The sequence below is a fragment of the Anser brachyrhynchus genome (assembly GCF_964034855.1).
Source record: "Anser brachyrhynchus genome assembly, chromosome: 27".
NCBI classification, from domain to species: Eukaryota; Metazoa; Chordata; class Aves; order Anseriformes; family Anatidae; genus Anser; species Anser brachyrhynchus.
Window position 1 is genome coordinate 798,098 of NC_137720.1, and position 24,697 is coordinate 822,794.

The following is a 24,697-nucleotide window of genomic DNA, read 5'->3' on the forward strand; positions in this document are numbered from 1 at the left end:
TAGGGGTATCGTGCCTGGTGCGATACCTGTGCGGGCCCCCGTGGCCCCTGCCTGGGGATGCGGAGCAGGGAGAAAAGCACATCAGGGGCAGCGGAGGTGTGCAAATTTGTCCGTTTTCTGTTGGCAGCAGTCAGGAGGGATGTCTGACCTTCGCTTGCAGGCCAGCCTCACCAGTCCTGCATTAACCTCGCTTTCACTGATGTGCACAGCAGGCTCCAGCCCTGCTTTGCAGGCACTGGACGTGCAGACCCAGGGGCCTCCTGCCCGCGCTCTGAGAGGAAGAGGAGAGCGAAGCTGCATGGGCTGGGGCATCGCGGCCAGGCAGGACAGGGCTGGCAGCAGCCTCTTGCTGCTGGCCTGGATTAAAACTGGAAAAACCCTTCTGTTGAAGAAAGGAGAGCCTTGGCAAAGATCACTTCTCCCAGGAGCATCCTTCAGTGGCTCTGGCCCTGCAGGCAGGAGCGTGCCAGAGCAGCAGCCAGGCAGTGCAGGGGATGCTTTCCGCAGAGCAGCTCTTGCTTTACGGCTCTGGGGCTCCGGACCTGGAGGTAAAGGATCAGGACCCCAAGAGATAGGGGCAGGGGATGCCAAATGGGCCAGGAGAGCAAGTGCTAGATCACGGATTTAATGTGTTCCTGCAAATGTCAATAAAATTATACACATATTTTCATTTTTTACTTATTTGACCCATTAACTAACTACAAAATTTCTCAGTAATCCCCAGCAGATGAGCATCAAAGACCAGACCTATGGTCCTGGCTAATCCCTTTATCATGAAGTAATGCTACAGAAATCAAATACCAGCAGTAAATCGGGAGATTAACAACAAGCTGGGAAATGCTCAAATTAAATTGCAATCTCCCTTGCTGCTTTGCACAAGCCGACGGTGCCATTTCTGCTCCAGCCACTGCAGCCTTCCCAGCAGGAAAACAAGGTTAGAAATCACTTTATAGAAATGAAAATATACTTTAATCCCTGATCCCGTCAGTAAATAGTCTGCCCAGAGCGAGCTGGGGCCCATGCAGCCCTCCCCAGCCCTGCATGCCTTTGGCCTGGGGTGGCAGAGCTGCCAGCACTTCCAAATGTGCTGGGCAAACCAAAGCTGGAGAGGGTCTGTTCCGGCAGCGTGGGCTGTGCCCTGGCTCCGCTTTTATTACACCGTAACATCCAAATTAATATTTTATTCACTCCCTTAAGAACATCCCCACAAATGCACATTTTAATAAAACATGAGGCTGCATTTTTGGCAGAGCCATCTAATGCTTCAAACAACGCCATCACAGTTTATTAACCAGAGCAAACACTGGGCAGTTGCACTTTTACTAAGTCGCAGCATGTGCGCAGCGACAGGAGGGTGCCCGCAGCGGGGCCGCGCCGGGAGCAGGGCCGGGGCTGCCTCTGCCTCTCACCCCGGGCAGGGGCACGGGCACGGCCTCGCTCCGACAGGGCTGCGCCTGCTCCTGGGCATGACAGAGGGAAAAATGTACCCAGTTTCTTAGCAAGAGATGCTAGCAAACTTCAGAATGTTAAGCCTCAGGTACACGTGCAAACACGCACCAGTGCTGAAGCCGCTGCGTGTCCCTTCCCCTGGAAGCAGGACGAGGCGCACTGCTCTGGGTCTGATACGCCGGCTGGTTTTCTACATTCCTAACTGTGGCACTGGAGCTGCATGGTGAATCTTTTCTGTAGCTGGGGTGATTCTAGCAAAAATCTCGTGGCTTCCGGAAAAGACAAAACTTTTTCTTGTCCTTGTTTGAATCCATTGTAAAAGCAGCAATAAACCAAATGGCCAGACAGGAGCAAGCTGAATGGCAGCAGTGGGATGGAGGTGGCAGAGGTTACTTCTCTCTCCCTGCTACAAGGAAAAGAGATCCAATTAAGTCTGAAAGGAAGAAATTTAAAGGCAGTAAAAGAAAATGTTCCTCCAGCCCTAAACTGGGCTGTTGAACTCATCATTGCAAGAGGCCACCGAAGGCAAGTCTTTGGCGAGGTGACGGAGGGAGCGATGCTGGCAGGAGTAACAAGGGTGGCAAGAGCGGCAGCAGCAAAACTTCGGGGAAAGCAAACCGATTTGGGGAAGGGGACAGGCCCCAGCCCAGCACAGAGCAGCCTCAGCCGTCACTCACCAGGGGCTGCAGGAGGGAGAGGCACCGGGGCAGTCGTGCCGCGGAGGCAGCAGCTCCCCGGCTGCGCCACGCCGGGTGGGGCGAGCTCCCCACCACGAGCTCCCAGCCGCAGCATCCCTCGGACAGCTCCTGCTCCGAGCAGCCCCGCGCTGCTGCTGACAGGTAGCACTGATTTATAAAGCAGAAATAAATGAGCCTGCTCTGCAATTTCACCTAATTTTTTCTCCCATTTCAATTTTCCGTCTCTCAGGGTAATGCTGGATGGTTAATTATGTTTCCATCTTATTTCTCAGATAATACACCCCCTCGTACTGCATGTCGTAGCTGCTCTAAGGGTCTCATTTTACCTTTCATTTCACCACCTAGCACAGCTCTAAATTTAATCAGCTTGTAATTTTTGGTATTTTATACATTATGCCTTTATTATTGTGAAGTAAAACGGAATCCTAGTCTTTTAATTCACCCTCTAATAATTCTCTGCCAAACCTTAATACAAAGGGTTTTTTTTTTTTTTTCCCTGAAGACTAATTGAATGGGGCATAATTATAATACCCAGGGAGATGATATTGAAAGCACCTTAACTGAGATGGGTTCCAGCGACTAACGGCCCCTCTGGCGACTTACAGACCTCGGCAGCTCAAACTCCCCGGGTGGCTCATGTGCTGTGTGGTAAGGCCATGCTCAGCAGGGGCTCGGCTGCGCCGCTGCTCCTGGGACCCTCCCTGAGAGCAGGGGGACGGAACAGCCTCTGCAGCTCCCTCTGGGAAGCGTCCACCTGTCAGGAGGGGAGCCGGCAATTTTCAGTATTTGTATACTTTGCTTTGACAGTGGTATACAACAGGCAAGGTCAGCACTCAGCAGAGACACCAAGGGGCTATTTATTCCCTAAACCATGTATTGCAGTAAGTGAAAAATAAGTGCTACGGGTGGCTATTACGTGGACAATAAAATGTTTCTATATCAATGTAGGTGTCAAGCTCGGTGCTTCTGTAGAGTGGATCCTTACTGTTACGGGCCACTACAATTATGCTTAGCCAAGCAGGGACGCTCCCAGCAGTTGATGGAGGGAAGTTGTGTTTGTTATTATAAATAACAGCCTTTCACGGCGCATTTGGCAGATGTGGCTTTGGGCAGGGGGCGGCCTCCAGGTGGGGACTGTACAAATCCAGCCTGACCCGCGGAGGGGGGACAGGGACACCACCCCAGGGCAGCGGGGATGGGGTGCGGGACGTGCTCAGCAAAGCGAGTCCTGGAGACCTTAATGCTCTTCGTTTTAGGATCGCTATGAGCTCATTAGCCTCTGCTGGCCAGAACAGACATTTTTCTTTCCCTCACATGGGCTGCATTCAATATTGGAGGGAAGCAGGTATTAAACCAGCACTCGCCGGCCCTAGAGCCCAGTGATCGTTTGAACTAATAGGGAACAGCTGCGGGTCTGGCTGGAGACAGGCATGTGGGCATTTCCAGGTGCAGCTCATTTGTGGTTGAAGATCTGCCTCCAAAATTGAGCCAATTCAATGGAGAGCTGCTTGGAGGGCAGCACGATTGGCGCACCCTTTGCAGCTCATGCACACTGCAGCCGTGATGCATGCCAGCACCGGCAGGGCTGCAGGACCCGCGCTCAATGGGGCTTTGCACAGGGTCTAACGAGCTCCATGGCCTCAATGAGCCTCCGCCTGCTGCTGCCTTCCAGGCCTGCTCCACATTCACGCACTTCTGGCATCTCTCTGCTTAAATGTCCCTGACCAGAATTCACTCGCACACAGACTAGTCCTAAAAGCCTTGGCAGCAGTAACTGCAGCAAGGAATAATAATGCCAGGGAAACATTGGGAGCAGACCTGAGGGCACGCTCCATGCTTGTGCAGACAGTGAAGTCAGTGCCTGACCCGAGGAGGAGAATCAATTAAAACTTCCAGCTCCATTAGCAGCTGCAAAGGGCAGAGTGAGGAGCAGACAAAAGAAGCCCCTCCGCACCCACAGAACCTGAGGACAGTGATGAAATGCCATTTTCCAGCCAGCTGGATCGAGCCTGAAAGCACAGAGGGACACAAACGAGCTGCTCCCTGTCCCCCCCATGGTGTCGGCTGCCCAGGACACCAGGCAGGGGCAGGGGCTGCAGAGCTGCTTTTTCACACACCCCCAGTGCTGAGGGATCTCTTCCTGGTTATTCTGAATTTGCTTCTTTTTTCCACCCTCCCTTTGCTGTTTTTAACAGACGAGATGTCCCAGGTGTGGCTCTGCAGCTAGGGACACGCAAAGCTGCCGGCGTTGTGCCGGCGTTGTTCCTGCGTCCCCTCAGCCCTGTTTCCGCAGGGACGGAGGCTGTGCTGCGTGTCCCTCCTCCAGGAGCTGCCATGTCCTGCTCCCGCAGCGCTCGCCTGCACGCCAGCAGCGTCCTGCTGCCCCTCAGCCCACTCCAGCCAGCGCCACGAACATCAGCAGAAGCTGTTGACAAAACACGCGAGCCCTTTGCTGGTAACAGAGGAATCGCGCGGGGCTTTTAACAGAACAAGCGTTCTCGTGGTGCTGGCAGCACGTCGTGGCTGTGACACCGGAGCGGGAGCGGAGGGGTCGGCTCTGGTCAGATCCTGGCGTGCTGAAACAGAGAGGCACAGGAGAACTCATCCCTGCGGCAACACCAGCGAAATCGGGACGAGAAGCAGCCCGCTGCGCACAGCCCAAACTGTTCCGCTGCGGATCGGCTAAATGAAAGAGTATGCCTCCTTAATGCAACGTGCAATTAGAGAGCGTAAGTCACAGCCAAAAGGTTTTATTGAGCCAGAGAATTAGGCAGTTGCATGAGTAATGAGACTAGCCGGGGCTGCAGGAGCCAGGTGGCTCCAGGAGGATGCGGTGCCTCGGGGACCAGCCGCAGCCCCGCTCCGCGCCCCACGGCGCACAGGGGGGGTTAGGGGTGAGCCCCCAGCCCCAGGCATCCCAGTGCGAGCTGTGACCAGCCCCAAACCAGCCGGGGACCTGCAAAGGCACCGCTCCCTGCAGCTTCTGTCTTTTGTGGTCCCCCTTGCAAATCCAAGGCAATGGGGCAAATGCGACATGAATTTATCCTGTAAGGAAACCTGTGCTGGACAACACAAATATAAACAACAGACCCGAGGGATCTTTCCCTTACCTTTGACTTACAAATCGGCCTCCACAGAATTAAAATCTCTACTCTCATTCAAAACACATTCTTCCTTCTTAGCCTCTCATTGAAGGAATTGAAAGAAAGCCTAAATCCTGCGTACTTTAAAAACACAAAGGACTGAAAAGCCCAGCAAAGCAATTTGATGCGCAGGGAAACTGGTGCATAAACGTCTCTGGTCTGATGACAATAAAAATAATTTCTAAGCGTCTGAGCAGCTAACAGCGCTGTGTTTCTCAGCCTCAAAGCACCGCGTCCATCACACAAAACGCTCGCACTAACCTCTGCTGACCCTGGCGTAACACGGGGAGCCCCGCAGGGCCCGGCAGCCACCCCAGACCCCCCAGCTGGAAAACCAGCACTCGTCAGAGCAAAACGAGAACACACGGGAGGCAAGGGGCGAGCAAAGGGCAGGGAGCTCAGCAGCACCTCAACAGTCACCTCGCCTCACACCAAATGCGTCTCCCCACATGTCACTGGACCAGCGCTCTGCTTACAGAACGGCAGAACCAGTCAATAATAATAACAGAAAACTGTGAGCAGTTCCTCATTAAAGGGGAGCTCTAACAGGCAGATCCCAAGGGGAAGGCACAGTGGCTCTGCATGGACCCCGCTGCAGGATGGGTATGGGGCAGCCAGGGGACAAGAGCAGGGCCCCCCATCCCCACAAGGATCAGGATGCCCCCAGCGATGCCACCCGTGCTGAGCAGAAGGGGCTGCGGCTCGAAGCGGCGCTGTGCGGACCCCAGGCAGCACCGGCTGGGCTCAGAGCTGGCACCAGGGAGAATGGCGAGGCGAGGACAGAGACCCCCCTGACCCCCCCGCCTTTCTTGTGGGCGGTGAGAAAAGTGCTCCTGCAGCCCCCTCTGCCTTGGAATGAAAAGATCTTTTGCGGAGATTAAAATGAATTTAATATTTCCACAGTCTGGTATTTACATCGCATCTGCAGCAGGTATTGCGTGCCCCGTTACAGAAACGCCCCCGTGGCGAGCCCGGCAGCAGCACCACGGGACCCCCGGTGCCCCCCAGCTGCAGGGCTGGGGACACGGCGTGTCCTGGAGGCCTCGAGCTCACGGCCAGGGCAGGGTGCACGTGTCATCGTGCTGGATCAACGCAATGACGCCTGGCTTGGGCTGGTCTCTGCACAGCTCTCTGCGCTGCGGCTGGCGTGACAGGCCCCGCAGACGGGAGAGGGGTTCCCCCTCCCTTTGTTCTGGGATTGATTGCGGACATGAGCAGTAATTTGGTGCCTGGGACGCGCACTGGGGGAACAGATATTAAACTTGCAGCCTGATTAATGCAATTACAGAGGAAGGAAAAACCAGCAGCATGCTCCACGGAAACATTTTTACCATCTCCGGTGCCGGAGGTGTCGGACGGCACCAGCCACGCCGCCACGCCGGGGCTGCAGCCGCTGCAGGGCCAGCACCGCGCTCCCAGCGCCGCGCCGGGACAACTCCGCGCCGCCACCAGCTTCTGAGCTCCTGGTGCTGACCCTGATTCGGGATCCTGGAGATGGGGTAACGGCGACTCCTGCAGCAATGATTTTTGCTATTTTAGCTGAGATTAAAGCCTGGTTTGGGGGACCATTGTCTGTCTCTGTAACCATCAACAGCTCTTATGGAGCATTTTATTTAAGAGGACGGGAGAATGAGCCCGTTCCTTGGTCGGTGAGCACGTCCATGGGGGAGAAGGGGACCGTGGAGCAGCAGGAGTCTTGCAGCTGCCTTCGGGCCCCATTCTTGCAGCCTGACGGGAAGCTGGGTGGCAGCAGTTGCTCCGAACCCGTACCTGGCATGGTCCGACGGCGGCGCGGGATGCAGGACGGGAGCACCACAGCACGCCGCACCTGGCTCCGGGACAGCACGGGCACGGCACGGGCAATGTAGCAGGGACCCCCACGGGGGTGCTATCGGGTGACCTGCGGGCAGAGGGGACATGTCGGGCTGGTGCCAGCCCCCGGCTGCCTTGTGGCACCTCTGTGATACCAAGAGCAAGGTCTGTGACGGGGTCTCCAGAGGCCACGTCCCACCTCCCCCAGCAGCAGATTACCCACAGGGGAAATGTGCCCCTCTCTTTTCTTGTTTGAAACAGTTTTCCTGAAGAACTGTTTTTTCGGTGTCGTCTTTGCTAATGGAAATGGTCAACTTGTCGGAAGTGGGCAGTTGACCTAACGCACCGGCTGATGCTCGATGCAAGAATTACGTGAGCCGCCTCAGCAGGTGCAAATGTGATTCGCTCTTTGCATTTGACAGGGTGGTTGTTCCAAAGTTCAGCACATGAATTATTTGTGAACCCCTTGCTCTGGTGACAGCTCCCACTTTGGGGTCTGTCTGCACAGGGAGGCTTCAGGCTCAGTTAGCAGCTGAGAAAAACAAATAAATAATACAAAGAAGGGGAAAAGACAAAGAACTAAAAGTCACGCTGCAATTACTGGTCAGTCAAGGGTGCCCAGGCCAGAGCAACCTTCTCAGACATACACAAAAACACTTGAGCAGGAAAGTGCTTTTTGTGCTCCAAAATAATAGCAATAATGAAAAAACCTCCCACATCACTTTTTTAATACGATAATTTTACGGCAGGGGATGTGGGGTGAGAAAAGCTAAAGCATAAGGAATAATTACTCTCGACTATATGAACAATGATTACAAAATTATGCAACTGATTAACCATGACATGTATGTAATTACTAATGAGTTTGATAAAATTTTAATTATACCTTGTTCTTTGGGGCATTCAGCAAGCCATGAAAATAATAATCATGTAGCTCCCTGTCACAGATGACTGCCTCAGACAGGGCGCGCAGGCGGATGCGGGGCCGCGCGGAGCAGCCTGCTGCCCCAGGGGCTGGCAGCCTGGGGCTCGGGGCCAGGAGCCCCAGCACGGCCTCTGGGGCTGAGCCATGCACCCGTGGGGTTTTGGATGGGCAAAGCGACAGGACCGACGCGGGGTCGCTGCTATGGGTGAGCTCACCCTGCCCCTCCGTGGGGCTCGGTGCGCGCAGACGAGTGGCATACACCCAGGAGAAGCGCAGCCCTGTCCCCCCACCAAGTCCAGGGACGCTTCCCCGGGTGTTTTAGGAGAAGGCCACGGGGCTGCCCCTGCGGCTCGGACGTACCTTGGTTGTCTTCACTTTGTTGCCGCTGCTGCAGCTCCAGCCTGAGAGGTCGGGCAGGACCTTGCACTCCTCCCCGTCAAGGCAGGGCTCCATCTGGCACCACCACTTCTGCAGCACGATGGAGGCTGGCACGAGAGGGGCCGTCAGCGCGGCCTGGTTTGGGCTCACAGCATGGGGGGATGGTTTGGGGGCGCCAAGGGGGACGCACGTCCCCACACAGTACAGCCAGCAGGTCCAGGCTCCTGTGTGGGTCGGGCCTTGCAGGAGCTGCATCCACCTGCTCAAAATGCCTTGGGGTCCTGGCTCTGCAGAGCCGGGACCTGTGCCACTGGGTTGGCTCTGCACGGCTCTGCCCCTCCTAATGGGGGCTGCTGGCTCCAGGGCTGCATTTAACACAGCTGCCTTCGAAGCACTGCATTGCCTATCACTGTCCCCAGTAAAAGGCAAAACATCAGCCCTGTCCTCGTTCCCAAACGAGCAGGGGAAGCAGCTTTGTTCCCTGACTTGCTCCGGGCTCCACCACTAATGCAAAGTGACTGCCTATTACTGCTCAGCTTCGTAAGACTCTTGTCATGTATGCCTAGTGAGGGTAAGGAGAAGGGGCTTCCCTATCTTTAGGAAAGGCAACACATGAAAACTATATGGGACAACGAAAGCCTTCCCTGACAATTAATCCAGGCCTTTCTCGGTGCTGTGGAGAACTGCGCTCGCAGGATACAGGCAATTGAGTGAATCAATACAGCATTGGCAGAGGCTCCCAGCTGCTCCCGGTGGCTACACAGTGACGGCACATGATGCCATTTGATAAAATAGAAATGGCCTGAGTTTTGCTGGGTGCTCTTCCCTGGTGACGGTGCTGTGTTGCTAGAGGCACGTCCGTGCCTCCAGCTGCAGGCACGTGGGCACGCAGGGACCAGTGCCGTGGCACCCAGTCCTGGTGCTGCAGCATGCCGGGGAGCTTGAGCAGGCAGAGACTAGCTGGGCAAGTGGAGGGTCCCCCAAAACACCTCCCTGTGCCCTCTGCTTCACTGCAGCAGCTGGCGGGACCGAGTTGGTCCCGGGGCAGGTTCAAGCAAGGAAAAGCCCCCCGCCACCAGGGAAGGTACCACTGGGGCTGCCAGCCGCGGTACTCACCGTCCACGCAGGATGGGGCCGCCCGCGTCGTCCCCGCCACCTGCCCTGGGAAGCAGGAGCACTTCACTGTCTGGGAGCGCTCCTCGATCTTGTTCTTATTGCAGCACCTGTGAGCCGCGATGACCTCGCAGGTGCCGGGCTCGATGTGCACTGCACGGGAGAAACAGCCACATCACGCGGGGATACGGCCCCGGTCCCCCGACACGTGCCATGACCGAGGGATGGCAGAGCCCAGCCACGGGCAGGGCTGCCCTGGCCCCCGGGGGGCTCCCCGGGGCTGCCGCAGGCATGGGTTGGTGCCACGGCTCCCCAGCCCACCCCTAAGGGGAAGTGCTGGTTCTGCTCCAGACCCCTGTGTCTGAGCTCCCAGTCCTACGGCTCCCACTCCCATCCTACCAAGCAGAATTGACAGCCCTTTGCCACGGCCAAGCCAAGAGCCTTATTGAAACAAACAAGCACATTAGTTAACTAGGGCTGATAACGAGCTGCAGGCTTTGCTACAACAGGGGATGGCGCGTCGTGTCGCCTTGGGTTCCAGCAGAGGAACACCACCCCCAGACCCCTAACGCCGCAGCTGAACGCGACGCCTTGCCTTGCTGTCATGCACCACCCTTGGGATGGAGGAGGGAGAGCCAGGTCTGTGCTTCCAGCCCGCAGCGACACAGAAATGTCACGCTGTTCATCAGAAATCCGGGCTATTCTGCTGCTCCCCCCTCCCAGTGCCATTAAAATATTAAGGAAGAAAGAAAACTAATGTGCTGGCTTATCACCTCTGGGATCTGGGTTTAGAAGCTAGTTAGCATCGCAAATCAATGAATTTCGCAGGGTAATGGCCCACACAAGCACAATACAAATTAGCCAAACAGGGCTAGATAGGCTTTATTCCCATGACCTGAGCAGGAGTGATCGCTGCAGGACCTGTTTAATGAGCACCGGAGGAGCGGGCTCAGAGCTACGCGCCCAGACACCCCCGTGCTACAGAGCAGGCTGTTATTTATGCAGCAGGCAGCTGCCAGGCGGCAAGGGGGAGAAGGAAGCCGCGTTCCTGCAGCGTGCTGTCCCCAAGCACGGGTCACATCACCCGTCCTGGCTGCCTGCCGTCTGCCCTCGGCTCGGGGACAGGAGCTCGTCCCCTGCCGCCTCCCAGGGCACAGGCAGGAGCCCCAGGGAGCCCCCGACAGGACAGGGGGCTGCGGGGAAGCCCCTCTGCTTGCAGATCTTGCCTCCCGCTGCAAACACAACCCATGTGCAGCCACTATGGGCACTGGCCGGGCCCGGCCGTGCCGCAGAGCCCATGGCCAGAATCTGCACACCCACACGCCCTGCGCCCACCGGCACACGGGCAAGGCAGACTGTGCAATTATTCGCCTTTATTTATTGTTATTTCATGGTCATTTTCTTTTAATGAACCATCACTTTCATTTCTGCCCATAATAATTACACAATTACCTATCCTGGAAGTATTCTGCAATAGCATCTCTGGCCATACATTTTATCCTCCCTTTTAAATGCCATCATAATTCAGTTTTAATGACGATTTCCACTCTCTGTATGCAGAAATGATAGACTTTGCTGAAAGTGAAAAGGAAAGCAACTCATTACAGAATAAACGTGACCACGCTTTGCTTTGTTTTTATGGTGAATGGGATTTTCCAGGTGCTGAGGAATGTGCAGAGGTGCCTGGGTTTGGCTGCCTGTGAACCCACACTCCCTCCACGCCCTGGGCAGCCCCTCGCAGTCACTCACTGCCCCGCGCACCACAACCCACGTCCCCCGGCCCAAACACAGCATTTCTTACCCTCCAACTTGGGTCCTCACACGTGCTTGGAGGTTTGACTTTTTTTGAAGCCTCCGTCCCTGCAGAGCTTCGTTACCATAGCTTGTCCCCGACCCCTCTGCCCCTCCTGCACCGCTCACAGCCTCTTGTTTTCAGCTAATTTAAAAAGGCTCAGCAGAGGGAGAGCTGGGCAGAACTGAGAAATCGCTCATTACAGCCATTCAATAGGAGTTCACTAACAAGCCAAAACCCTTTTAATTTCCTCAAAAAGGTGCAGCGGGGAGATAAAGGGAAGCCAGCCTCTCCTTGGCAGCACCGTGGCTGGCTGGATGCAGCACGAGACCCGCAGCCCACCCCACACGGCAGGAGCCGGCTGGGAGCCCACAGACACCGAGCTCCCCCCAGACAGACGGACACGGCCGTCTCCATCGCCCCCCTCACTGTAACACCCCTGTAACACCCGTGCCTCCAGCCCTGGCATGCGGGCTGGGGAAGGCAAAACCCCAGGCAGACAGGAGATGCTCTCAGGTGAGATCGCTCCCGGGGCAGCTGGGGGACGTCCCAGGGGAGTGGGGCCAGAGCCCCCCAGCACCGTGACACGTCTCAGCTCCCTGAGCTCCACAAGGGCTACAAGGGCTCACTGCCCTCCTGCGCCGTGCCCGCAGGCGCCGAGGGCCGGTGCTGGGGACCCCTCGCCGAGCAGGCTGAGGTTTGTGGGGGCTGCAAGATGCGGGCAGACCCCAGCATCAGGCGCACCCTGGCAGGAGAGGCGGGCAGGGCCAGGGGCTGCCCAGCCACCGAGCGGCTCCCGGCGTGGGAAGGAATTGCTGAGAGTTTGAGCATGGGCACGGGGACAGCGACTGCTGCCCCAGGGCTCCCTGCAGGGTTTCTCTTGCCGAGCAGCAGGGAACTTTGGAGCAGATAGGGCTGAAAAATGCAGGCCCAATGGTGTGTTTAACACCAAGTGCAGGAAACCCCAGAGAGCCTGGGACAAGCTCCAGAGCTGCTGGCACGCTTCTCCCTCCCATTTAACTGCTACTCCCCCGCTGGAACCCTTTAAGAATCTCTTATCTCACAGAACCGTAAAGGCATTGTAAAAGCACAAGGGTTTTGAGTCCTGCATGTAAAAATAAAATAAAAATGCTGTCCTACTCTGGCTGACCTTTAAGTGAGCAGCAGAACATGTTTTTTTATGGCACAACCTGGAACGACACACTTTGTCTCAGGGAGCTGCGGGCACTGCTCCACACGTTCGGTGTAAAATATCTGCTCGCTGGTGGGAAGTTGCAAAATGAAGTCAAGTGCAGTGTAAGTGCTGGGCAGAGCCCAAACCCTCAGCGTCCAGAAGGGCAGAGCAATGCCATTAAACCCCTGCACACCCTCGGGAGGGCTGCGAGGCACGGGGGCACCAGGCAGGGGCCGGGAGGGCAGCGGGGTCCCAGTGCCCTCGGTGCACGGATGGCGCAGCCTGGGGCCGAGTGCCCATAGACAGCCCTGCATGGCAACAACCCCACCGCTAATATTCCCTAAATAATTAAAGTCTTAAAAATCACTACTGCCTTAGATACATGCATTATTTAAAAGGCTTTTGGAGAGAAGCAGGCCTGTTTTTATTGCTCATTATCACTGCACGTCAGCTGAGATTTTTTTTTTACTACCTCTTCATATCAAAACTTCAGATCATACTCCACTCCCCTCTGTGGCACGTGCAAGTGCACGCACACCCATGAACTGCTTATCCAAATCTGCAAACAGAAAAACAGATGCACGGGCTGCGTGGAGAACAGCTGGAATTGTGCTCACACACGAGAAATAAACTCGCACGGGCACACTGCAGCTGGAGGACACAGCCACCACCGCGCAGCGTCTCCCTCCACAGCAGGGGCACCAGCTGCAGCTTCTAGAGAAGATGGCATAGGAAAACATCCCAGCTTGATTTAAAGGCTGTGCATGAGGGGGAAACCAACGTCTCCCCACACAAGAGGGAAGCTTGCAGAAGCACCTCACAAATAAAAGCCACTTAGCTGCTGTCCTCGCTCAAAGCAGCGACACGCCGGCCAGTAAATCTCTAAAGATATCAGAAATCAGTGCTCTCCTTTCACTCAGAGAACCTCATTTCCTGAAAGCTAGTCCCAGCTGACCAGGTCTTTACTTCTGCCCTGTGTCAAGTGATGAATGCAAAGGAAGGCAAAAATGGCACTTTGATTATCAGCATTAAGGGGCTTATCTGAAGATGCTGGGGCCACCTTTGTGGGAGCTGTGTGTAGACAAGCAAGGCTTGCTCGTCACATAAAGCTCACCAAGTTTTATGTGGGATTAAATTGCTGGTGAATCATTCTTCACTGAGGAGTCTCCTTTTCCATTTCTAAATGACTTAGTCTCTGCACAGGGTTCATGTGGCTATTTAAATGCAACCAAATACACCGGGACACACTGCTCTGCTCTGACACATTAGCACACATTAGCATTCTCCACGTGTGAGGTGAACATAAGTGATCAGACCTTATTTCCAAAGCCAGATGCTTAAAATGCATTGCTTTCCCGAAAGGCTAACAAAGAAGATCTGCACGCATTCTCTCCTTTCGAGAAATTCATGTACTTGAAGGCTCTGAGATGTGGCTATATTTTCGCAATTGCATATTTTCTTCTGCAATTTTTTGTTTTCAGGTGCCACACCTGTGAGTAAACACGATACTATACATGGCCAAAAGCACTGGATGTGTCTATCCTTCTGTGCGTGCAATTCATCAGCACCTCTGACTCTGGGGTTTGCGGGGTGCAGGGGTGCAGCCATCCCATCTCACACCGCCACTCCATGTGCAGAAACGCAATAGGGGCTTTCCAGGAGAAAAATGTCATTGCAACTAAGAATGCAACCTCATAGAAGTGCACTCCCAACGTGACCTTTACTGAAAAACTGTCCTAAATGAAGAAAAAGCACAGGACAGACAAGAGGGAAATGAATCCCATGAACCACAACAAGCAGACTAAAAATTCCTGCTTCAAACATAGAAATTCAGCCCAGGAAAGCAAGAAGCAGTCAGTGCAAGCATGCAAAATTCCTTCAGTAACCAGAAATGCAGGATGTACAGGCAGAAACCTTGCTAATACATAGACACAGAGTGAGGTCAAACTTTTAAGTATTTGCTCCTATTATGCCCTCTTTGCTGTGGGTTAGAATTTGCTTGAATAAGAAGAACAAGATTTGGTCCGCTGTGGATAAGTCTTTGCGAGTGAAAAATCCCCAGCCCTCTGCCTGCGAACACATGAATACATAAGCGTCGTCTCCTCACACATGGAGAGAGATTTATACATAATTCACACCCCACAAATACACTTGGGCATTTGCACTTTTAAACCTCGGTGAGTCGCAGCTTTATTAATTCCAGGCCTGACTCTTCCCCCAGGAAGCACCTGTCCCTCCAAACCGCTCCTGGCTGCGGGGAAGCGGGGCTGGGCATTGGGACCAGCTCAGGAGCCCGGGGCTGAGTCCTTGTGCCCAGGCTTACGCTCTCCTGGAAGGGAGCACAGCACCCGTAGAGCCTGCGCCAGCTGGGACAGGCAGTGGGAGCCGGCCGGAGCAGCGCTCCTGGGCACCTGTCCGGCATCATCCCATGGAGCAGACACTTGCACACCCCACAGACCTGCCCGCCACAGCGCACCCCTCGGCTCCGGAGTCGCTCCGATGCAAACACCCCACGGGGCGATGCCCCACGGCAGCGTTTTTGGTAACGGCTTCACTTCGGGCCAGGCAGGATCCCACCTGGGTCCTGCAGGTCACCTGCCAGCACCTGGGGAGTCCTGAGCTGAGGCCAAGAAGTAATTCCAGAGATGACTGAGGAATTTTATCTTTTCATGCACCTGCGGTTAGGACGAGGGCAAAGCAGGTAACTGCTGACTAGCTGGTTGATGGAGTCACTCTGGAAGATATGTTTTGGTTTTAAGCAATGAGGATGGGGATTATAGGATTAGAAGTGCTTTAACTGTCAGGGAAAAACGACAGAAATAGGACAGGGTTAGGTGTGGGGTCAGGCAATAGCACAACTATTTTCAAATTAACCCTTGAATGCCATCTAATAAGGTAATAACCTGGAAATACGGACACGAAGAGCTTTGCTTTCCAGCTCCACAGAGCAGCTGGGCTCTCCGAACAGCAGCTTTTAAATAACCCACGTCAGATGCTTACAGGGCCCGGCTCCAGCTCACAGGTAGCGGGGCCAGGAGCTCCCCGCATGCGCAGAGCCCTGGGAGCCCGGTATGCAGTGGCACAGCCATACGGGAGGCACCGTGACTGGGGACCTCGCCCTCCCACCCCGGTACGGGCTGCATGGGGCCACATCACCCCCACAGGCCCCACATGGCACCCACCGGGGGCCCTGGGACAGCGTCGCAGAAGCGCGTCGCGCGTGGACGGACGTTGCTTCCCCTACCTGAATGGCTTCTGTGGTGGGTGGAGGCCAGTGTCAGTCTTCCCCATAGCGTGGTAAGGCAGAGAGTGAGCACTAAAACCCATTTGCTCAAGCTTTGTATGTCTCTTTCACTCATTCTACCAAAAACAAGAAGAGAGAGAGGCGTGCAGAGGACGAGGGGCTGCGGAGGGGCTGGGTGGCAGGGGCACGGCCACGAGCGGCGGGGATGCGCCCGCCTCCCTCGTGCTTCGTCAGCAGCAGCCACAGCTGCGGGACAGCAAGAACCACGTCGGCAGTAGCAAAGATGAGCGATATTTACCTCTTACTGGGGCTTCACGCTAACACCCGTGCATCTGCCAGCCGCAGGTAGAAGGGGTCTTTGCAGGGGGCAGACATCAGCGCATCTGAAAGGGGAGAGAGAAACATCGCGTGGGTGCGCTGCCGGCTGGGCCGTGCCGGTCCCCGCGGGGCTGCAGCCGGGCACCGGGGAGGGCACGAGGCACAGGGGGCAGCGGGGCAGGTGCCCACAAGCCCCCCACCCGCAGCGGGACATCCCCGGTCGCTCAGCCCGTGATGCTGCTAGCCCCGTTTTACACCAGCGTGACTCCACCTGCTTCAGAGGAGCTGTTCCATATTTTTACTGCTGAGAGAGCAAAATCCGGCTCGTTACGTTATTAATGCTGATCACAAATACCAAATACACATTAAGTGCACGTGGGAAGAGGCAGCGTAAATCAACCATGAACCGTTCCTCCTCCCAGCAGGGAGGTCCCTTACAGGGACACCCAAGTTTTGGTTCCCGTGGGCTGGGCACTTGCCACCAGACAGACAGACCAACCAACCACCAGACAGACCGCCGGACAAACCACCAGACCTCGTGCCCTCACCAGCTACCCTCCAGCTCAGGGGGCGAGCACCACACGGGAGCTGCGGAGCCGAGCAGCCCAGGCAGGCACGGCGCGGGGCCAGGAGCCCTGCCACAGCACCCCACAGCAACGCCGGCTTCTGGGGCCGCTCCTCCCCGCAGCGCACTCACAAAATTTGTAAGAGCGCACAGGCACAAAGCCGCACCGTTATCTCCGAACACACCTGCTCCCCCGTAACAAGGGCTGGCACTTCGTACCCACCTGCTTATCTCGGCGATGGAGCAGCGCAGCTCCGCCAGGGATGCTCACGGAGCAGTGCAGCGTGACCGGCCGTGCCAAGGGGACGAGATGCTGGCTCCTGACAGGGCTGCCCCTCTCCCAAAGCACCACGCAGGGTGCAGGAGCTGCCTCCCAAACCCTCCCTGTGACCAGCCACTGGAAACAGCTTGGAGCTGGCAAAGGAGCCCACTGGCCTTGGCCCGTGGTGCTGGGGGGCACGGAGGGTGAGCGGGATGAGGTAGGTGGGGAGCAGAGACCCAGGCTCCAGCAGGGACCTTACAGCAGCTCCCCGGGCCCCAGGCTGTGCCTGGACCAGCAGCATCCTGCTTCTGGCTGGCGGGCGGCTACCTCCCTGCCCTGAGTGCTCTGCAGTCAAGGAAGGGAAAAGCACAGCACTCGCACCACGACCTGTGCACGGCCAACACCCGCGTGGCAGAGCCGGCATTCCCTCCCACGCCACGTGGGACCGCTGGGAAGGAGCCACGTTTTACGCCGTCCGGAGCCCTTCAGGAAAAATCCAACCCCCCAGAGCTTCAGTGTTTCACTTTAACTGCTTGAAATATGCTCTTTGTAACATTTATCAGCTGTGGCCCCCAAGGTGGAAACAGCTCTGGGGCTCTGCAAGAAGCAACAGGAGAGAACAGCCCTGACAGCAAAATCTCTGCCAGGTGTGACGACAACTTCACGGCCTCGTTCATCGCCTGCTGAGATCTAGCAGGGTCCTGGGCAAGTAACTGTCCCGCATAAAGCTTCAGTACCAGATCGTAAGTTATTGACGAGAGGCCGCACAGATGAGCGGTAACAACGCTGAGGCTTGGGAGCGATGCAGGCGCCATGCGGGTGGGAACCTGCCCTGCGGGATTGGGATTGGGATCGGGATCGGGATCGGGATCATGCCCCAGCCCCAGCCCCAGCCCCAGCCCCGCCACTCGCAGCGCAGCAGCCTGCTGGGCATCAGGAGCAGCCGGGGCTGCTGGAAGAAGAAATCTTTAATTTCTAGCAATCTTCTAAATTGGTGTCTGTTCCAGCCCAGGCTGGGATGGTGAAACATACTCATATAATGAAGTGCCAGAACAGAAAACACTGACATTTTTAATCAAAACAAAGTGATTTGAGGTGGTAAAGGGCATTTCTTGTTTGAAGCATTTCAAAATGAATTGGTCTCTTTTAAACTGACATTTCAAAATGAAAAATATTTCATTCCAAAATGCTGATTTAAAATGATATTTTTCCATTTTGATTTTCCTAGCTGGGAAAAAAAATCAGAAAGTGTCACAAAAAAATGTTGATGTTCTCCCAGAAGAAGAGTGATCTTGATAAAGACACATTTTGGGCTAGAAAAGAATTTAAGGCAAGAAAATTCTCCGTATTAGTGCTGCGGGATAGCCAGCAAGCACACCGATGTACAGACCGTGGAGGGCACAGCTCTGCAGGCGACCCGGTCACGTCCCTGCCCTGCTGGGTGATGACGAGCCCTTCTGCCCCGCAGCCCAGCTCCAGGGGCCCTGGGGTGCTGCCAGAGCCTGAACTTCCCAAGGCTCCTGCACCACGTCCCCACTGCTGCCGAGGCTGTGGCCGCCCCAGGGCCGAGGGAAGCAAAAGGGGACCCGCACCCCACACCTGGAGCGATGGCAGGGAAGGGGCTGGGAGCCACCTGCGGCACGGCCGGGACCTGGCTGTGCCCGGAGGGCTGCACGGTCGGGCCGGGAGGGACGCCCTGACCGAACCCCCCCAGGGTGCCCCACTGCCAGGCGCTTCCCTCTGCTGCTGCGCCCCGTCCCACCGGGCCCGCTCCCCCTTATCTCACGGCTCCCTATTCCCAGCTTGCAGCTCACCCCGAGCAGCACGGGAGAGGTGCTGAATGCTAACGAGTGGCAGCACGGTGCTACCAGAGACGTGGCTGCTGATGAGCCGGCGGTGGTCAGGCAGTGGCAAGCAGGGGCCGGAGGGGCTGCGGGACCGGTAATGGGCCCGGCCCGAGACGCTGCGCCGGCCGAGCGAGCCCGTAGGGCGAACGAACTTCGAGGGCGAGAACCCTTTCCTTGAGGTGGGAGTGAACGGTCGTGACAAGGCTGGGCCGACTGCCTCGCGTAAAGCCGTGTTTAGGCAACCCCTGGCAGGGCTGTCAGCTGAATCTGATCTGCAAGAGGTTTCCTCAAAGCGTGCATTTCCACACGGCGCTCTGCACTGTGATAGTCCCTCCAGAGTTGTCACAGCCCATCCTGTAAATATTGACACCAGCTTCAAGCCTGCACCATTTCCTCAATGAAAAAGCAAACAGCCCTCGGAGCTGCTCTGGTGGCAAGGCTGGGCAGCGGGGACACGGTGCTGTCCTGCACCTCCGCACGCTCCCATCCCACGGGCGTGTGGGGCCTCCACGGATCTCCCAGCCGAGCCAAAACGCAAGCACGCTGCTCGCCTCCGCCCTGCGCAGGACAGGGATGCGCTTCCAGTGTGAACTATATTTAGCTCAGAAGGCTGAGCTGTGTTCTATAGCCAGGGAGCATAAATAAAACAGGGAGTTATCAATAATGCAGCCCACACCATCCACGCCGCACTTCGTGGGGAAGCCACCGCGGCAGGCGCAGCGCTGGCGGTGGCACAGCCTGGGGAGCACGCGGGCGCTGCGAGCAGCGCGGGCACGCGGAGGCTCCGGGTGCCCCAGCAGCAGGGACTCAGCCCTGCGGCCATCGGAGCTGGCTCCGCTCCTCAGCCCCGCGCTGCCACAGGCACTCGATGCTCTCACTCACGCACAAATTCCCCTTAGAAAAACACAGCTTTGCAGAAATTGCTATTTTGACAGTTATCAACCTCCATCATCGTGAGACTGCAGCTACAAATGTTTGGTCTGACTTGAAATTTTTCAGCCTGGAATGTCATTTTGAAATGAAGAGTGGTGTTCTGGCATGTCAAAGCACTTAATTTTGATTGAAAATATCAGTATTCTCTGCTCTGTTCCATTTTGTTTGGAATTTTGTGATATTTTTCATTAACATTTTTGGTTAGCTGTTTTCTACCTATCCAGTCCAAGCTGGGACCCAAAGGAACTGCAAGGTGCCCGAGCCTCTTCGAAGATAAATCTCGGTCACAGCCAGCGTGCCAGAGCCGAGTTTGGCTCCAGGTGTGCCCGTGTCCCTCCCGTGTGGGCACGGGGCCACCGCCCCCTGGAGCACACTGCTCCCGTGCCCCCCTGGCACCACGCTGCGGGGCCAGCCCCGGTCAGGCCGTCAGCCCCTGCGAGGCCAGGATGCCCAGCAAAACGCCTGGGAGCTGCGGAGGGCACCGGGCCCTCCTCGTGCAGGCGCCTCCACCCCAGGCACACGTGGCCGGAGCAGACCGAGGCGGGGAGCAGGAACCCCCCTGCCCGGGCAGGGGGAGCGGGCACACACCGGCTCTCAGGGCCGAGCAGAGCCCCAGCCCTCCCGAGCACCACAGTGCTGCCGCCTGGCTCGCGCTGCAACCCTTCACACAGCACTTTTAATTTTTTAGCATGTTTGTTAAATACAGCACAGAGCTATGTAGGAGGAAGTGCCAGTGAACTACGCAGCAGTTAATCATGAGCAGCCACGGGGATCTCGGCACTGGAGCACTGCTAGCATTTCTAAGAAGTCACAGGATGTGGAACCTGGAGACTTCTTCTGCCTCTTCATTAAAGCGGCACGTAAAGCTGTGACCTGCAGCCAGGGCTGCTCCATCCGCAGCTCCGCTGGAGCGCAGCCCGGCGCCCCGTGGTGCTAATGAGGGACTCTCTGTCACGCCAAATTACGCTCTGAGTTTTGGGAGTCTGGAGCCTTATTTGCCAAGGTCCGTGTGAGCTGGATAATTATAGTTAGCAAAATTCCACCCAAAAAAAGAAACAAAAAGGTGGGGGAGGCTGGCATTTTCTGTGCCAACTAACACAAGAACTCCCCACCGCAGCTCTAACATCACCAACCTTTGCGCACACCTACAGATTTCCAGTATTTTTAAAGCTATTTTAGTCCTCCTGCTGTTTCAGCACACCTTGGAACCTCGGTGTTTCTGTTGGGCGTCAGAAGAGGAGCGTGCTTTGCTTCCACAGAGCCCTGGGCAGCCCCACACCCCGGCCAGAGAGGAAACCTCCGCAGAATCCAGCAGGCACAGAAACCTTTCTGTGAGCGCTGCAGGAGCTGTCACAGTGCCCGCTGGTGGGGGCAATTTTATTTTGGAACTTCCCTGAAGCATCGTCAGTCCACCTCAGCAAATGCCCCCACTGCGTGGGAGCCAGGAGCGCAAAGCTGCAAACTGAAGGGAAGCGATGAGCCCAGAGCCATTTTCTGAACAGGACAAAGAGCGAGGATAAGCAAGCCCTGCTAGTGAAATTACACCGAGCGGGCTGAGGAGCTCCCTCAGCCCCCGCAGCACGGGTCCTGCCAGGAAGGCACACACGCTGCGCATCACCGGTGCCTGTCGCTCAGCATCACAGACACCAGGCATCGGGTGAGAGCAGCGACCCGCGCGCAGCCAGGAGCAAACCCCACAGCCGCTGCCGGCCTCGCACGGCCCACGTGCTCGCACCTCCAGCGACTGCCCCGCTTTGCAGCGCTGCCTGCGGTCACGCTGCTTTGGGCAGCCAGGAGGCAGAGGCCACAGGCGCGGGTGTCCGGGCACCAGCCCCCTGCGGGACACCGCGCATCCCCGCCGTGCCGCACCGCCGCCCAGCGAGCCTCGGACAGCGGTGGCCGAGCCGAGCCCCCTGGTACCAGGGGGAGGGCAGGGCCCCCCGGCCCCCCCTGCTCCGTACTCACAGGCGCTGCCCTCCCCTTGGCCTGGAGCGCAGCTCTGCCGGCTGCACAGCAGCAATCGCGGCAGCATGGAGATGCTGCAGAGTCTCCAGAGAAGCTGACACCTCATCAAAAGATCCTGACAAGCGACGAGACACCTCCACGGTCCCCCGGGAAGGCATGGCACAGGCTCCGTCACAGTTCTGCTGTCAGCAATGAACGGGGGGGAAGCAGCAGGGTAGGTCTGGCAGAGAGGGCCAAACTCTCCTCACCCAAGGCTGGAAAAATCAGCATGATCCTCTATCCCAGGCAGGCGAGGAAACAAGACCTGCACAGGCGGTGAGGTTCGGGCCCTGACCTCCGCGAGGCTCTGCTGCTGAGCATCCTGGGGACAAGCTGCAAGCCCTGACCACGGCCGGGGGCCCTGGAAGCAGGATGCTGCCACCCCCGGACACAGCCTGACAATGGCAGCACCCTTCATACCCACAGCTTTGGGTTACCAGTGCCAGCCAGCAGACTGGCTATATCCTAACTCCTTCTACAGCACTAATGATGCTTAATTAAAAGCCAGGGTGGGAAGTCAGAGCTACTGAGGCTGCAGCTGCAGAGCTGGGGGAAGCGCGAGGGGGCTGGCGTGCCCACTTTGCGCTCCAGGCTGAGCTGAGCCCTTCCGTACACTTCACTTTAGCTCTTACCCTGGGTATGCTTGCAGGGTCTGTCCCCACGGCCCCGCAGCCCCAGCGCCGGGCAGGGCTGTGCCCACGAGGGCAGCGCCAGGCGCGTGCTCGCCAACCCGGCGGGGAGGCAGCAGCGGAGCTGACACGAACACAAAGCACTCATTCCCACAGGCGTGCTCTCTCCTCCTCTCCTCTGTGCTGACTGATTTCCAGCTCCTTCCTCATTCCTCCAGCATCTGCAGCATTTCCTTCCCAGCCAAGGTGAGCAGGAGAGTTTTTAACTTTAATTCGGCCCAAGCATGTGCCTGATTCCTGCCCCCTCGCTCAGTGAGTCCCATCCTCCTGCTGCTGCTGGCGCTCTGAAGGTCAGCTCCGCTGACAGCTCTAACCTCAGACTCATCCAGCGCCAGGAACCTCTCTCTGGCAGAGCATGGCCACGTATCAGGGTGTTGAAGCCCAAGGTCAGCAGCAGCCAAGTCAGCCTTGTCAGCGGGGGAAGGCAGAGCACTTGACAGCTCAACTTTCCCCAGCAGACTCCACTTCTCACCCGTGCGGGCTCTGGGTGTGGGTGCCCAGCACCGGTGGGCTGTCCCAGGGCACAGCCATCCCACACGGCCACGGGCTGTCCCAGGGGGCTGACGGCCCCCCAGCCTCACACTGCGCTGATGGGGATGGCACGAGCAGGGCACGGCTGGTCCAGCGGTGCTCCTTCTCCCTGCCCAGTGCCGCAGCACGCACCCGCTGCTGCCTGCCTCCAGGACGGGGCTGGTACAACTCGTGCCCCCCCCCAGACCATGGAGCCTGCCCTCGCAGCCCCAACCGTGCCAGGAGCTCCCCTCCTGCACCCCCGGAGCCACTCCACGAGCCAGGACGGAGCCAGAAGCAGATCCTCCCCTGCCAAAGGAATTGTACCAGAGACGAACAAAGCAGAGGAAGATCCAAGCCCGCATCCCATCCGCTCCTGCCTGAAGCTTTGGCTGCAAGGGGCAGCTTGCACCAAAGGCAGGCGGTGGTTGGTCTCATGTTCCCCTTCCAGAATGAGGATGCATTTTAGCACGGCTGTTACCCCTCAGCTCCCAAGCAGCACTTTGTCTCCCCAAACTGCAAGCGGCTCTGCGGGTCCGGGCAGAACCACCACACCGCCGGGACACGGAGCAGGGCCGGCCCCAGGCCCCGCTCGGGGCGAGCCCCCCCGGCCGGCCGGGGCTGCGCGGGACGCCCCCGCTGCCTCCGGAGCTCCGCGGTCGGTGCCCGAAGCCCGAGCCCCTCGCGGCCAGCCCCGGGGGAAGGATCCCGGCCCCGCCGCCTTCCCCGGCCCGGCTCCCCGCTGACGACCCTCGCTCGGCCCCGACGGGGCGGCCCCGCTCCCCGCCGCCCCGCTCCGGGCACGCCGGCCCCGCCGCGGCGGGCAGGGGCGCGGGGCCCCGACGGCGCTGCCGCTCGGCCCCGGCCCGCGGCGCCCTCGCAGCCCGCCCCCAACTTTCGGGCCGGGCCGTACCGTACCGTACCGTACCGTACCGGGCCGTACCGTACCGTACCGTACCGTACCGGGCCGGGCCGTGCCGTGCCGGGCCGGGCCGTGCCGCACGTACCTGCCGGTGCCGTCCGTGCGGGCCGGGGCCGCCGCTGCCCATGGCCGCCGTCCGTGCGCTCCGCCGTCAGCGCCTGCTCCGGGGGCCGCTCGGCCGGGGGCCGGCTGGCATCGCCGGGCGGCGGCAGCGCTCGGCTCCGCTCGGCTCGGCGCGGCGGGGCTGGGCGCGGCGGGGGCGGCGGGGCGCGGAGCCGGGCGGCCCCGGTGCCCGCGCCGGCGCGAAGGGGCGCAGCGCCGCCTGCCGCCGCCCCGGCACCGACACCGGCACCGGCACCGGCACCGGCGGGAGCTCCCTGTCCCCCACCCCCACCCCCCGGCCCCGTCGAGAGTTCGTGCTGGAAAGGCGCGGGCCCGCCCCCGTTAGCCCCGGGCGGTCGGTGCTGTCAGTCAGGTAGGCTGGAGAGCTTCCTGACCCCGGACCCGTCCCTCCCTCCGAAACACGGCGTGCGGCGGCCCCGGGACTGCCCCGGGAGCGGGCTGGGCTGCGCGGCACGGGACAGACGGGCGGCCAGACAGACAGCGGGTCCCCCTCCCGCAGCACCCCCCACGGACGGCAGGACCCCGGCTTCCCGGTGGCCCCACCAAAGCCGCAGCTTTCTCAGAGCCGACAGCTGCCAAAACCGGCACCGATCCGCGCCCAGCCCCGCGGGACCCGCACGCCTGGCACAAGGGACCGAGAAAGGGGCCAGGGATGGTTGTGCCCCCACAGCAGCTCCCAGACTGGCCCCTAAAAAACCCCTTGTGGGTCACCCCAGGACAGAGCTCTGACAACGGACAGCAGCAGGCTGTAAAACAGCAGCAGACAAGGAAAGCGAGGTCAGATCTTCACAGCGAT

At 58.0% G+C, this 24,697-nt stretch overlaps 1 protein-coding gene across 4 annotated transcripts; it reads right to left on the bottom strand.

Annotated features, from left to right (window-relative positions):
• Positions 1-6,156: 6,156 nt before the first annotated feature.
• TAFA3 (TAFA chemokine like family member 3) lies at positions 6,157-24,046 on the bottom strand. Of its 4 annotated transcripts, none has more exons than XR_013942427.1 (7): positions 23,864-24,028; positions 16,027-16,111; positions 15,729-15,844; positions 9,522-9,671; positions 8,388-8,512; positions 7,061-7,190; positions 6,157-6,802 (listed from the first exon to the last, which is right to left on the bottom strand). XR_013942427.1 is itself a non-coding variant. In XM_080569437.1 (7 exons), exons 4-7 carry the CDS (start codon positions 15,841-15,843, stop codon positions 7,179-7,181), a joined length of 402 nt encoding a protein of 133 aa, XP_080425563.1. In that variant the 5' UTR covers position 15,844; positions 16,027-16,111; positions 16,247-16,350; positions 23,864-24,009; the 3' UTR covers positions 6,157-7,178. The 4 variants fall into 4 exon arrangements, 3 of the variants coding, with proteins under 3 accessions (XP_080425563.1, XP_080425562.1, XP_080425564.1); XM_080569437.1 differs by adding an exon at positions 16,247-16,350 and having other exon boundaries at positions 6,157-7,190; positions 23,864-24,009; XM_080569436.1 differs by having other exon boundaries at positions 6,157-7,190; positions 23,864-24,046.
• Positions 24,047-24,697: the final 651 nt, after the last annotated feature.